Raw genomic sequence first — 14,275 nt, 5'->3', positions numbered from 1 at the left:
AGCCCTTAGCAACCCCACTGACAACCACTAAAACCTTGGTGACAAGTAGGTAAGGACAACCAACCAACACACACACACCCCCTGAAGCCAAGACACTGCCACCCTCATGCAGAATATACTATGGGAGGGAACAAAAGGAAGGAAGGAGCCCTGTGGAGTGACTGGGAAAGTGCTCGGGGAAGTGTGGTTGACGTAGATTCAGGTACCCACCTACAGCCACGTTCTTTTTGGCCAGGAAAGGCACTCTCTCTCTCTCTCTGCCACAGCATTCCCGAGCCCCATGGCTCACTCCACAGGGAAGACACTGACAGAGCAGCCCAAGAGATTCCTGCCCAAGGATTTGGGTCCTTCTGAGCAAGGGGTGGGGGTAAGTTTTCTGCCAGGCCAGGGAGGGCAGAGAGGCAGCCCCTGAGGTAGTCCCATCAGCTCCTTGAGAGCTCTAAGGGGAAAGACCCCCCCCCTTCCCCCATCTTGCACCACAAATGGGAATCACAGGTTCGGTTCTCATCTGAGAAAATGTGGACCAGAAGGCAAGGTTCAGCTGAGGTATTTCCCAATCCAGAGCTGGCTAGATTAGAACTCGGCCCGCACCCTAGGGTGCCCTCTGACCACTCGTCCCAATGGGTGCACAGGAGCATGATGCAGCAGAGGGCAGGCTGGTCGTTCAGCGGCGGCGGCACTGTCAACATCAGCCATGTGGAGTAATGCAGGGAAGGATACTGAGAAAGGCGCACATACACCCCTCGCCCCCAGAAAGGGATACTGAAGACACAGCTGGGAATCCCAGTCTGGAAGCAGGCGGGTTGGAATCTCAAGCGCAATGGAGATTCTGCTGCATTATCATGTCGGAGTGGAACAGTTGTGGATATTCCAGGTTTAGTGGCCTTAAAAAGGGGGGAGGGCAACAATGCTGACTACTCCCCCCCCCCACAAAAAAACTACGGTAGATTAGATAACAAAAAAAAGGATGTCTGGGCAAGCTCCAAAGACATGGCAACAGAGAAACCAAAGTAGAATCATAACATCATAGAGTTGGAAGGGACCTCTAGGGTCCCTATGAAGAAAGGTTGAAACGCTTAGGGCTCTTTAGCTTGGAAAAACGCCGACTGCCGGGTGACATGATAGAGGTTTACAAGATAACGCATGGGATGGAGAAAGTAGAGAAAGAAATACTTTTCTCCCTTTCTCACAATACAAGAACTCGTGGGCATTCCATGAAATTGCTGAGCAGAAAGGTTAAAACGGATAAAAGGAAGTACTTCTTCACCCAAAGGGTGATTAACATGTGGAATTCACTGCCACAGGAGGTGGTGGCGGCCATAAGCATAGCCACCTTCAAGAGGAGGTTAGATAAAAATATGGAGCAGCGGTCCATCAGTGACTATTAGCCACAGTGTGTGTGTGTGTGTGTGTGTGTGTATATATATTTATTTATTTATTTGGCCGCTGTGTGACACAGAATGTTGAACTGGATGGGCCATTGGCCTGATCTAACATGGCTTCTCTTATGTTCTTATGGGTCATCTAGTCCAACCCTGCACAATGAGGGAAATTCACAAATACCGCCCCCTAAATTCACAGGATCTTCATTGCTGTCAGATGGCCATCTAGCCTCTGTTTAAAAACCTCCAGGGAAGGAGAGCCCACCACCTCCAGAGGAAGCCTGTTCCACTGAGGAACTGCTCTAACAGTCAGGAAGTTCTTCCTAATGTTAAGCCGGGAACTCTTTTGATTTAATTTCACCCATTGGTTCTGGTCCTACCTTCTGGGGCCACAGAAAACAATTCCACAGCATCCTCTAGATGACAGCCCTTCAAGCAGAAGCACACTTTAATAAGCTCAGTGAAATATATTCAGCGGCAAGCAATGCAATGGTTTCTCCAAGGCTAAATAGCCAGTAAGACAATATATATACTAAATATATGGACCTTGCAATGTAGCAGCTATTTATCATGTAAACTTATCAAGAACAAACGATGTTTGCTTGTCACATACTCAACCATGGACTTTGTTTCTCAACCAGTTAATTGGGAGTTCAAATTTCCCCTTATTACTAAGTGCCACTACCTTGAAACTTTCATTAATTTGTTTCTGGAAAGCGCACTCCTACTCCTTGGTTTGGAGACCTGTAGTGGATTCCAACCACTATATGTAACAGGGGCAGCCAAACTTGTTTAATGTCAGAGGTAGAATAAACGTCAGATGTTTGAGAGCCATAAGGAAGGAAGGAAGGAAGGAAGGAAGGAAGGAAGGAAGGAAGGAAGGAAGGAAGGAAGGAAGGAAGGAAGGAAGGAGGGAAGGAAGGAAGGAAGGAAGGAAGGAAGGAAGGAAGGAAGGAAGGAAGGAAGGAAGGAAGGAGGGAGGGAGGGAGGGAGGGAGGAAGGAAGGAAGGAAGGAGGGAGGGAGGGAGGGAGGGAGGGAGGGAGGGAGGGAAGGAAGGAAGGAAGGAAGGAAGGAAGGAAGGAAGGAAGGAAGGAAGGAAGGAAGGAAGGAAGGAAGGAAGGAAGGAAGGAAGGAAGGAAGGAGGAGGGAGGGAGGGAGGGAGGGAGGGAGATGGAAATGAAGCAACTTTAAATACATTTTCCAAGCCACTGGCTTGGCATGGAGAAGTGATTTAAAGAGACAAATGCCTTCTCCAAGCTGGCCACTGGAGCCGTGGAAGCTTTGCGAACCACACAATGGTCGTTTTCGCACTCACCTTAATCAGCAGTGATGACCCGCTTCACCGCGCAGGATCTGCGCGGATTTCACACTAATTGCCGCGGAGCACCCAGAAGAGCCGGAAAGTCCCGGCGCTTTTGCAGCGCAAACGGAAACCGCCAAAAACCAGTGGCAGGCCCCACATCCTGCAGCAGCCATTTTGTGGCAGTCATTTCAGAATTCCAAATGTACCCACAGGCTCAAAAAGGTTGGGGAGGGACCTCTGGGCTTGGAGTTCAGGCTCATATATCTCTCCTACTCTGAGCCATTCAAAAATATAAGGATTATGTTTCAGTGATTTTCCTGTTCTTTTATCATGAGAGGATTTGGGGGGCCCTGTGACTCTGTTGGGTACTCCTCCTGTGGTAATCAAGTCCCTGCCTTTAAAACTTACTTCCAGGGCTTTTTTTTAAATAGCAGGAACTCCTTTGCATATTAGACCGCACCCCCCTGATGTAGCCAATCCTCCTGGAGCTTACAGTAGGCCCTGTTCGAAGAGCCCTGTAAGCTCTTGGAGGATTGGCTACATCAGGGGTGTGTGGCCTAATATGCAAAGGAGTTCCTGCTACCAAAATAAAGCCCTGCTTACTTCAGACTTGCTTGGAGCAATATAAAAAGCCAGCCAGCCCCCACAACCCAAAGCCGTCGTTGTGGGTGGCCAAAACACAACAGGGAACTGGAAATGTGCAAGTCCCAAATGGGCAAAGAAAGGGACTCCTGCTCATCTCTAAGAAGACTGGTGGAAACTGCCATCAAGTTACAGCTGACGAATGACAATCTTGTAGAGTTTTCAAGACAAGAGAAGAACTGAGGTGGTTTGCCGTTGCCTGCCTCTGCGTAGAAACCCTGGACTTCCTTGGCGGTCTCCCATTCCAGCAGTAACAAAGGTTGACCTTTCATAGATTCTGATATCTGATGTGACTTTGCCCTCTAGGTCAAAACACCTGAGAAGACAATATCTACACAAACCCTCAGCTGCCCAATCCTTTTCAAAGGATGGGTCATCCTGAGAGAGCCAGTTTGGTGTAGTGGAGAAGTGTGCAGACTCTTATCTGGAAGAACCGGGTTTGATTCCCCACTCCTCCACTTGCAGCTGCTGGAATGGCCTTGAGTCAGCTGTAGCTCTTGCAGGAGTTGTCCTTGAAAGGGCAGCTTCTGGGAGAGCTCTCTCAGCACCACCTATCTCACAGGGTGTCTGTTGTGAGGGAAGAAGGAGACTGTGAGCTGCTCTGAGTAGGGCTGATCCGTTGGGGGATGAAGAGGACGTGGCAACCCTAGATCTGAGACTGATTCAGAGAGAAGGGTGGGGTATAAATCTGCAGACTTCTTCTGAGGTTGATGCCTGACAGGTTAAGCGTTTATACTTAACATCAGTGTGTCCAATACAGGTCTTTAGCAACCCTTTACAAATTGACAATGTAACTTCAATTCAGTTCATTTTTATTATTATTTCTTTAGAAATGCATCCACAGGGTTTGGTTTCCAGGATGATCTAGCTGGCATGAGCTCCCGCAATGATGGTTCTGATACAATAGAAATGACAGAATGCCCTGCCTCTCGACAGAGGTTTGTTCAAATCTAGGAGGAAAGTGGAAGGAGAGGGGTCACAGCTCAGCAGTAGAGCATCAATTTGGCATGCAGAAGGTCCCAGGTTCAATCCCCGGCATCTCCAGCTAAAAAGGCCAGGCAGTGGGTGAGGTGGAAGACTCCAGTTGGAGAGCTCTTGGAGAGCTGCTGCCAAGCTGAACAGACAATACTGACTATGATGGACCAAGGGTCTAAGTCAATAGAACCATAGAGTTGGAAGGGATCTCCAGGGTCATCTAGTCCAACCCCCTGCACAATTCAGGGAACCTCCCCCTAAATTCACAGGATTTTCATTTCTGTCAGATGGCCATCTAGCCTCTGTTTAAAAACCTCCAAGGAAAGAGAGCCCACCACCTCCCAAGGAAGCCTGTTCCACTGAGGAACCGCTCTAATGGTCAGGAAGTTCTTCCTAATGGTGAGCTAGAAACTCTTCTGATTTAATTTCAACCCACTGGTTCTGGTCCTACCTTCTGGGGCCAATTCTGCACCATCCTCTCTATGACATCTCTTCAAGTACTTGAAGATGGTGATCCTATCACCTCTCAGCCTCCTCCTCTCCCGGCTAAACATGCCCAGCTCCTTCAACCTTTCCTCATAGGACTTGGTCTCCAGACCCCTCGCCATTTTTGTTGCCCTCCTCTGGACCTGTTCCAGCTTGTCTATATCCTTCTTAAAATGTGGCGCCCAAAACTGAACACAAGACTACAGGTGAGGTCTTACCAGAGCAGAGTAAAGCGATACCATCACATCACGTGATCTGGACACTAGACTGCAGCCCAAAATTGCATTTGCCTTTTTAGCCACCGCATCACACTGTTGACTCATGTTCAGCGTATGATCCGCTAAGACCCCTAGAAGGTAACTTCATGTGTGCGCCAAAGCCAGATGACTCTATTCCTCTGCCATTGCACAACCATTGGCCTAATTAAGGGAAATTAAAACGAAGGCCGGGAGCGCCTTAAAGAGTAACAACATTTTTTCCAGCTCCAGCGTTTATGAGTCAGAAGCTCATGTCTTCGGATGCCTCCTGGAAGGAAATCCATTTTGCAGACTTTATATGGTAGATTGCTGAAGGGGGGGGGAGAGGAGCTCCAACAGACAGAAGCTTCACACGAATACATTTTTCAGGTGCGATTTCAGCTGGGTAAGGGAGTAAAATATTTCCAGCCATGTAAGAGAGCAACATGGATTAGGTTGCTACACATTATGGATAGGCAGAGAGGTCAGAGGTTCCAGCATTTCACGGGGTAGAAATAAACACGGTATGATAAAGCAGGATAAATACAACTAACCAGGAAGAAGCAGTTGGAAGCATTAAAAAAAGGTCAGTAATCAGTAAAGGCAGGCCTTGAATTCAGCAGGAGCTCATAGGGGTGCAGCTCCTGAACCTTTCTGAGGGTTCCCCCTCCTCCTCCCTACCTATCTTGTCCATTGAATAGCAGGTGCAGCTGCATAACAATCCCTGGATTAGGAGAGCGGGCAGCCAGTCAGCCACACCCCCAGCAGCCCTCATTAACCCCTGGAGAAGCCCGCGCCACCCTTTCTCCACTTCTGATGTGCTTTTGGGTGGCGGGTGGCTTGCTGGCCTTTTGACTGGGAAGGGGGGGGGCAGCCAAGGAGAGCCCCAGGTGAGTGAAGCCTGCTTGGGCTGGCTGGATCTCTAGCCGGCCGAAGCAGGCCTCGCTCGCCCAGGGCTCTCCTTTCTTGTGTCGGGTTGCTGTTGGCTGGTGGGAGGTGGGAGGTGGCATATGCAAATGAGTTATGGTAATGAGCTCCACCACCTATTTTTCTACAAAGCAACCTCCGAGTAAAGGGTCTGTGGTGGAAAGTGCGGTCGTTGCAGCCAACTTACAGGGACCTTGTACAGTTTTCAAGGCAAGAGATTTTCGCCACTGTCTTCCTTTGCAACCCTGGGCTTCCTTGGTGGTCGCCCATCCAAGTACTAACCGGGGCTGACTCTGCTCAGCTTCCGAGATCTGTCAAGATGGGGATCGCCCGGGCTCTTTGGCTCAGGCTTGTTACCGTGTGCCTGACTGGAGTCTGGAACCCCTGACCTTTCTCATCATCCACCACAACCTCATCTGTTCCAGTCTTTTACACTGAGAATCACACCTGGGAGTTTTATGATGGGATTCTCATCAGACTTTCACTGCCGCCCCTACAATTTTTCTTAGAAAAACATGGAATATGACTTCTGCCTCACAGCATCTGAAGAAGTGAGCTCTCTCTCATGCTGGAATAAATGCTGCTCACCTTTCAGGGCTTTTTTTTGGAGCAGGAGCTCCTTTGCATGTTAGGCCACACCCTCTGATGTAGCCAATCCTCCTGGAGCTTACAGGAGGCCCTGTACGGAGAGCCCTGGAAGCCAGGGGTGTTGAACGTGCAGCCTGGGGGCCAAATTAGGCCCCTGGAGGGCTCCTATCAGGCCTCCGAGCAATTTGCTGTCATCTGCTTCCTTCTCCCTCTCTCTTTCTTCCTTCCGCATCACAGCTTGCTCTGCTTGCTCAATTGCACAGGAGCTACAAAGCAAAGCCTCTGTTTTCTCCATTGGCTGAGGCTCCTTTCTTGGGGCGGAAGGGAGTGGGAATCAGAGCTTGTTTTGCCAGGCTCTCTCAATTGCACAGCAGAGCTACTGAGCCAGGCCTCTCTTCCTTCTATTGGCTGAGGCTCCTCCCCCTCCTGGTCCCCTAGGGAAGGAAGGAAAGAGCCAGAGCTTCCTTTGCCCAGTTCCCTGGATCCCACGGGAGAGATACAAATAAAACACCTGTAAATTAAGATCAATGAGTGCTAATTTTTAAGCATGCTTAAAGTTTTTTTTTTTAAAAAAACCCTTTAATTGTGTTTGTCTGCGTCGTTGATAAAGTTTATATCTCTGCTACCGCCCCAACAAGGTTTCATTTATGTCAGATTCGGCCCTCATAACAAATGAGTTTGACACCCCTGTCTTGAGGGATCGGCTCCATCAGGGGTGTGTGGCCTGATATGCAAAGGAGTTCCTGCTACAACACAAGCCCTGCAGGGGGCCTGCCTTTCCCTTTCAGTTCTCCGCCGTCGACTCGCCACAGCGCCCCCTTCTGGAACTAATTATGGGAAGTCATGTGCCGTGATAAATGATGCCGTTCCCGGAAGTATTCCTGGCAGACGGGGCAGGTCAGCTTCTCCTCCCTCCTCCTTTTGCTCTGGGACTCGGGGGACGCGCCCTCCTTTTTGTGATGGGAGCGCATGTGGAACACGAGGTCGGAGGTCATGCGGAAGGAGAGGTTGCACTTGGCGCACCAGTTCTGGGCCGCCACCCCGAAGGAGGCGAAGGTGGGGGGCAAGACAGCCAAAGAAGCAGAGCGGGAGCCCGAGGTGGGCACGGTCAGGATCTGTCCTCCGGTTAGTCGGGGCCACAGTCCGGAAGCGCAAGGGAAAGGACCGCCCTGCAGCAACGGAGAGCTACCTAACTCGCTCGCAAAGACCTTGGAAGCGACGAAGCTGCTATATCGCGTGACATTGGCGGCGCCAACGCATCCCAGTAGCTTCCCCGGGCCTTTCGCCAGACCGCTCTCGTCACGAGGAGCAGCCGCAGGCTTCCTGTCCAACGAGCGCTTGGTCGGCTTCCGGAACGCGCTCTTGGGCTCCCCGGCTATCCTGGCAGGCCAAACCAACGAGAACGCGCTTCTGGGGGAACTTGGCACGGGGTGGCTGAGAGACTGCTCCTTGCCAGAGAGAGCTGCCCCGGCCCGCTGCTGCGCCTCGTGGGCCTCCCCAGCTTTCGGCTTCTCTTTCGTCTGCCTCACTTCCGTAAAAGCACTGTCTTTCTCCTCCAGAGCGTCCTTCTTAAGGAAAACCGGTTTCCCTGTAACGAAAGTCCAGAGAGCTCCGGCTGACGGCTGCTGCCCCGCGCCTCCCTCCCTGCTCCCGCCGTGCTGTTCCGGATAGAGGCAGTTTGTCTTCTCCCACAGGACCGTCTTCTTCCCTTGGCCGCCCTCCATTTCGCTGACATTTGCTCTCCTCTCCCCAGCCGCGTGGCCATCGTCGTCTTTCCAAGCGGCCATTTTGACCTCAAGGTCCCTGGCCAAGCTGTGGAAGTTGGTGGGCTGTTCCGCCGATCTCCTCCTCGCGGTCTTGGGGGCGCAGAGGCTTCTCCAGAGCTGGGCGCTATTCTCTGGGCAGCAGAAGAAGCGGGCGTGAGAGACGTAGGCGTGCTCCCCGCGGAAGACTCGCTTGCAGCTCGGACAACACAGCTCTGAGAAGGAAGGTGGGAACTGGTTAAAGGTGGCCGATACAAGTCCCAGCCACACAACATCGACATTTGGATCAAGAGACCAACAAAACAGCCATACCAATTTCGCACTAGGGCTTAGGGTTGCCAATCCCCAGGTGGGGGCAGGGGATCCCCCCCATTTGGAGACCCTCCCCCCATTTCAGGGTCCTCAGAAAGTGGGTGGAGGGGAGGGAAATGTCTGCTGGGAACTCTATTATTCCCTATGGAGATTTATTCCCATAGAAAATCATGGAGAATTGATCTGCGGGTATCTGGGGCTCTGGGGTGGGCTGTTTTTTGGAGTAGAGGCACCATATTTTCAGTATTGCATCTAGTGCCTCTCCCCAAAATACCCCCCAAGTTTCAAAAGATTGGACCAGGGGGTCCAATTCTATGAGCCCCAAAAGAGGGTGCCCCTATGTTTCATTATTTCCTATGGAAGGAAGGAATTGAAAAGGTGTGCCGTCCCCTTAAATGTGATGGCCAGAATTCCCTTTGGAGTTCAATTATGCTTGTCACAGCCTTAATCTTGGCTCCACCCCTAATGCCTCCTGGCTCCACCCCCAAAGTCTCCTGGCTCCACCCCCAAAGTACCCAGATATTTCTTGAATTGGACTTGGCAACCATACTAGGGCTTGTTCCAGGTGGAGAGCCTTTTTGCTCCTGGCGTTCTCTCCGACCGATTTCGCACTCACCTTACACCGCTCTCAAGTTTGTCTTCTCAGCGCGGCATCCTTCCGATTCCCCACTCTCTGCCCTGGGGCTGCAGCAAGGATTGGCATTTAAGCACAGCAAACAGAAACTGGTTTTTAGCGGTTTCCGTTTGCTGCGCAAAAACGCCCACGCTAGCTGCAGCCCCGGGGCAGAGAGTGGGAAATCGGAAGGACGCCGCGCTGAGAAGACGAACGTGAGAGCAGTGGGAGGTGAGTGCGAAATCAGTCTGAGAGAACACCAGGAGCAAAAAAGGCTCTCCACCGGAACAAGCCTAGTGCGAAACCAGTCTCTGTCTAAGAACCTCCGTTTGTGTATCTGAAACAGTGCAGCGGAACATGACTGGTAATTTATAGCAGGGGTGGCCAACAGTAGCTCTCCAGATGCTTTTTCCCTATGACTCCCATCGGCCCCAGCAGCATAGCCATGCTGGCTGGGGCTGATGGGAGTTGTAGGCAAAAAACATCTGGAGAGCTACCGCTGGCCACCCCTGATTTATAGGTTTCTGGAGTCCTTCGTTAGGAAATTACATACAAAGAGTCTCCCCAAGGAGAAAATGGCTGCTTGGGGGTATGGAAGTCCCACCCTTCCCCAGGCTGCACACCCCAAATCTTCAGGAATCTCCCATCCTGGAACTGGCAACCTTGTGCACTCACAGGTGAAACTGTCCCCACTCACCGCTCTGGAGCTGCCTGCCGGCTTGAATCTCTCCGAACCCCAGAAGCTGGGAAAGTTCCTCGTCGTACCAAACCAGCAGCTCCTCATTCCTGCATATGGGCCTGGTGGGCCGATAGTACAGCTGCCCGTTTGCTCAAGTAAGCTTCGAGGTTCTGCTGTTTCTTGTTGGCGGCGGCCTGGACCAACCTCATCCAAGGAAACCCGCTGGGGCTTGGCACGGCCGTGACGTCGACCTGTCAGGCAGAAAGCAGAGGCAGCCTGGTGTAGACGTTACAGTGCTGGATTAGGATATGGGGGAATATGGGTTCCAATCCACGCTCTGCCAAGGAAGCGCTAGGAACTCCTGGAAGGCTTCCTTGTGTTTTTAATTTGATTTTATACATTTATTTATGGACCTTGGGCCAGTCGCAAACTCTCAGCCTCACCTACCTCACAGGGTTGTCGTGAGGAGAAAATGGAGGAAGTAGAATGTCATGAGCGGTACTGAATCCACGCTGGGGAGAAATGGAGGGTATAACTAAATGAATAAATATAGGGGTAGAATTCTAGCAGGAGCTCCTTTGCATATTAGGCCACACACCCTTGATGTAGCCAGTCCCCCAAGAGCTTGCAAGACTCTTTTTCATAAGTTCTTGGAGGACTGGCTACATCAGGGGTGTGTGGCCTACTATGCAAAGGAGCTCCTGCTAGAATTGCGCCCCCGAATAAATCTACTCTGGAGGTGTCTCACTGGCAAAGCCTGCTTTGGATGAGCACTGCCGTGTTAAGGGCTATAGCTGTTACTTCTTCCACAAACTGGATTTGATTCCGAGTCTGTTTGGTGTAGTGAGTCAATTTGGTGTAGAGCCAGTTTGGTGTAGTGGTTAAGTATGCGGACTCTTATCTGGGAGAACCGGGTTTGATTCCCCCTTCCTCCACTTGCACCTGCTAGCATGGCCTTGGGTCAGCCATAGCTCTGGCAGAGGTTGTCCTTGAAAGGCAGCTGCTGTGAGAGCCCTCTCCAGCCTCACCCACCTCACAGGGTGTCTGTTGTGGGGGAGGAAGGGAAAGGAGATTGTGAGCCGCTCTGAGACTCTTCGGAGTGGAGGGCGGGATATAAATCCAATATCTTCTTCTACCTCACAGGGGGCCTGTTGTGGGGGAGGAAGGGAAAGGAGATTGTGAGCCGCTCTGAGACTCTTTGGAGTGGAGGGCGGGATATAAATCCAATATCTTCATCTACCTCACAGGGTGTCTGTTGTGGGGGAGAAAGGGAAAGGAGATTGTGAGCCGCTCTGAGACTCTTTGGAGTGGAGGGCGGGATATAAATCCAATATCTTCATCTACCTCACAGGGTGTCTGTTGTGGGGGAGGAAGGGAAAGGAGATTGTGAGACCTCTGAGACTCTTCGGAGTGGAGGGCGGGATATAAATCCAATATCTTCATCTACCTCACAGGGTGTCTGTTGTGGGGGAGGAAGGGAAAGGAGATTGTGAGCCGCTCTGAGACTCTTCGGAGTGGAGGGCGGGATATAAATCCAATATCTTCATCTACCTCACAGGGTGTCTGTTGTGGGGGAGGAAGGTAAAGGAGATTGTGAGCCGCTCTGAGACTCTTCAGAGTGGAGGGCGGGATATAAATCCAGTATCTTCATCTACCTCACAGGGTGTCTGTTGTGGGGGAGGAAGGTAAAGGAGATTGTGAGCCGCTCTGAGACTCTTCGGAGTGGAGGGCGGGATATAAATCCAATATCTTCCAGTCTCTGCCTCAAGGTCAATGTGAGGTAGAGCTGCCAAGCCATGGGTGGCGACTGGTGGGAACTTCAGGGTGAGGGCCACAGGAGGGCCACCATGTTGTGTGTGCTGCAACGTCACTTCTGGGGAAAATGTGACGTCAGGTAGCTCTAGGAACTCCTGGAAGGCTTCCTTGTATTTTTAATCTGATTTTATGTATTTATTTATGGAACACCTCTACCAATTTCTACCCGTCAGCATTCAGTCACGTTCATAATTAGATATATTTATTTAGTTCCATAAATAAATATATAAAATCAAACAAAAATACAAGGAAGCCAGGAAATTTTGGTACTTCAATCTATGAATATGACGAGACTGTCCCTTGAAGAAGGATAGCAGGGCTTTTTATGGAGTAGGAACGCCCAGGAACGCTGTTCAGGCGGGCTTGGCAGCAGGGGGTGTGGCCTAATATGCCAACGAACTCCTGCTGGGCTTTCCCCACAAAAAGCCTTGTGCGAAACAATGGCGGCATCAGGGGGTGTGGCTAATATGCCAACGAACTCCTGCTGGGCTTTCCCACAAAAAGCCCTGTGCGAAACAATGGAGGCAACAGGGGGTGTGGCCTAATATGCAAATGAACTCCTGCTGGGCTTTCCCCACAAAAAGCCCTGTGCGAAACAATGGCGGCATCAGGGGGTGTGGCCTAATATGCCAATGAACTCCTGCTGGGCTTTCCCCACACAAAGTCCTGTGCGAAACAATGGCGGCATCAGGGGGTGTGGCCTAATATGCCAATGAACTCCTGCTGGGCTTTCCCCACAAAAAGCCCTGTGCGAAACAATGGAGGCAACAGGGGGTGTGGCCTAATATGCAAATGAACTCCTGCTGGGCTTTCCCCACAAAAAGTCCTGTGCGAAACAATGGCGGCATCAGGGGGTGTGGCCTAATATGCCAATGAACTCCTGCTGGGCTTTCCCCACAAAAAGCCCTGTGTGGAACAGTGGTGACACCAGGGGGTGTGGCCTAATATGCAAATGAGTTCCTGCTGGGCTTCTTCTACCAAAAAAGCCCTGCTACTCATAGCCTCCGTGAAGGCATAGGCTGAGCTGGGGGTCACGAGGTCTGGGTTGTGGGAAACCTAGAAATGTGGGGAATGAAGCCTAAAGAGGTCAGGGTTTGTGGTGGGGGGTGCTTAGCATGGCGTATGTCAAACAGTCCACCCTCCAACGTGGCCATTTTCTCCAGGGGGGGCATGAACCTCTGTGGCCTGATGATCAGTAATTGCTGGAGGAAATGTGACAAGAACGGAACATTAGTCTGAAGACTAAAGCAAACTAGTGGCACAAAACTGTAGCTTGGATAAAGCACTAATGCGAAACAGGAATACAGACTGGTTATGCCTGGAAGCTGGTGTCGGTACTTGGAAATTAATTTTAAGTATCCTCTGCATACGTTGTGCAAATCCAGATGTTTCTATAAATTTTTGCTACCAGTAAAGAAATTGGATTTTTTAAATATGTTTTTGGAGAAGGCATTCTTCATGGAACTTTTTGGATATTGGATAAGAGGTACTTGGTGCACATAGCTGTTACTCTCTTTCCAGTCGCCTCCACGTGACTTTTTTCTGTTGCTTAATCCCCAGTTTGAGGCAGGGAATCCCCGGGTTTGGAGGCCCTACCCCCCCCCCCCCCCCGCTACAGGGTCATCAGAAAGTGGGTGGGGGAGGGAAATGTCTGCTGGGCACTCCATTATTCCCTATGGAGACAGATTCCAATAGGGTATAATAGAAAATTCATCTGTAGGTATCCAGGGCTTGTTTTTTGGGATAGAGGCACCAAATCTGCAGCATAGCATCTGATGCCTCTCCTCAAAACACCTTCCAAATTTCAAAAAGATTGGACCAGGGGGTCCAATTCTGTGAGCCCCCAAAGAAGGTGCCCCTCTCTTTCATCATTTCCAATGGAGGGAAGGCATTTAAATAGCGTACAGTCCCTTTAAATGTGATAGTCAGAACTCCCTTTGGAGTTCAGTTGTGCTTGTCACAACCTAGTTCCTGGCTCCACCCCCAAAGTCTCCTGGCTCCACTCCAAAGTCCCCAGATATTTCTTGAATTGGACTTGGCAACCCTATTTGGAAGTCCCCACCGCTGTGCGTGGAGATCTTGAGGCTCTCCTGCCCATTCTCCTACCTTGACAATGTACTGAATGTTCCTCCTCTCCGAGCACTTGAGCGCAATGAAAGCCACTGTGTCCAGCTTGGTGTCTTGGAGCTGGCAGGGCCCCAGAATAGTTTCCTTGGCAATTTCTTGTGTGGTGTGGACGGTGACCAGGGCATCTGGAAAGGGCGGGTGCAGAAATTTGTTATCACTCGACCAGAAACTCTTCGGCAAAAGTGGAAGTTCCATCACAAACCTGTAAGGAGCAAAGGATCAGCAGAACTACATGTCAAGCATGCGGGTTCAATGACGAGTCGAAGTTGACACAAAGACTACGTTTATTGATAGACCGATACTTTCTGGGTAACAGATTCTTGAGAGTGATGCTGCCAATACATTGAAACAATACTTTTAAGGCTTACTTCAAAAGGATTCCTAAGGGTGGGGGTGAGGGATAGCTCACACACATAAACTATCATA

General features: G+C 50.7%; 2 protein-coding genes across 2 annotated transcripts; both read right to left on the bottom strand.

The window, feature by feature from the left end:
- Positions 1-7,355: 7,355 nt before the first annotated feature.
- ZNF488 (zinc finger protein 488) lies at positions 7,356-9,587 on the bottom strand. The gene is made up of 2 exons (XM_060240974.1): positions 9,552-9,587; positions 7,356-8,537 (listed from the first exon to the last, which is right to left on the bottom strand). The coding sequence occupies exons 1-2, from the start codon at positions 9,585-9,587 to the stop codon at positions 7,368-7,370; spliced, it is 1,206 nt and encodes a 401-aa protein (XP_060096957.1). The 3' UTR covers positions 7,356-7,367.
- LOC132573279 (PR domain zinc finger protein 8-like) lies at positions 8,381-14,058 on the bottom strand. The gene is made up of 3 exons (XM_060240784.1): positions 13,829-14,058; positions 9,926-10,158; positions 8,381-8,518 (listed from the first exon to the last, which is right to left on the bottom strand). Exons 1-2 carry the CDS (start codon positions 14,042-14,044, stop codon positions 10,009-10,011), a joined length of 366 nt encoding a protein of 121 aa, XP_060096767.1. The 5' UTR covers positions 14,045-14,058; the 3' UTR covers positions 8,381-8,518; positions 9,926-10,008.
- Positions 14,059-14,275: the final 217 nt, after the last annotated feature.

Source organism: Heteronotia binoei, chromosome 6, assembly GCF_032191835.1.
Source record: "Heteronotia binoei isolate CCM8104 ecotype False Entrance Well chromosome 6, APGP_CSIRO_Hbin_v1, whole genome shotgun sequence".
Taxonomy (NCBI): domain Eukaryota; kingdom Metazoa; phylum Chordata; class Lepidosauria; order Squamata; family Gekkonidae; genus Heteronotia; species Heteronotia binoei.
The sequence above is the reverse complement of the archived record's forward strand: the minus strand, read 5'-3'. Positions and strand labels throughout refer to the sequence as shown.

Coding starts and splice junctions, on each gene's coding strand:
- ZNF488 (XM_060240974.1), bottom strand. CDS start 9,587: ATGTTCCGCTGCACTGTTTCAGATACACAAACGGAG. Junction 8,538..9,551: donor TTTCAGATACACAAACGGAG/GTTCTTAGACAG, acceptor ACCTTTAACCAG/TTCCCACCTTCCTTCTCAGA.
- LOC132573279 (XM_060240784.1), bottom strand. CDS start 14,044: ATGGAACTTCCACTTTTGCCGAAGAGTTTCTGGTCGAGTGATAACAAA. Junction 10,159..13,828: donor ACATTCAGTACATTGTCAAG/GTAGGAGAATGG, acceptor TCTGCCTGACAG/GTCGACGTCACGGCCGTGCC.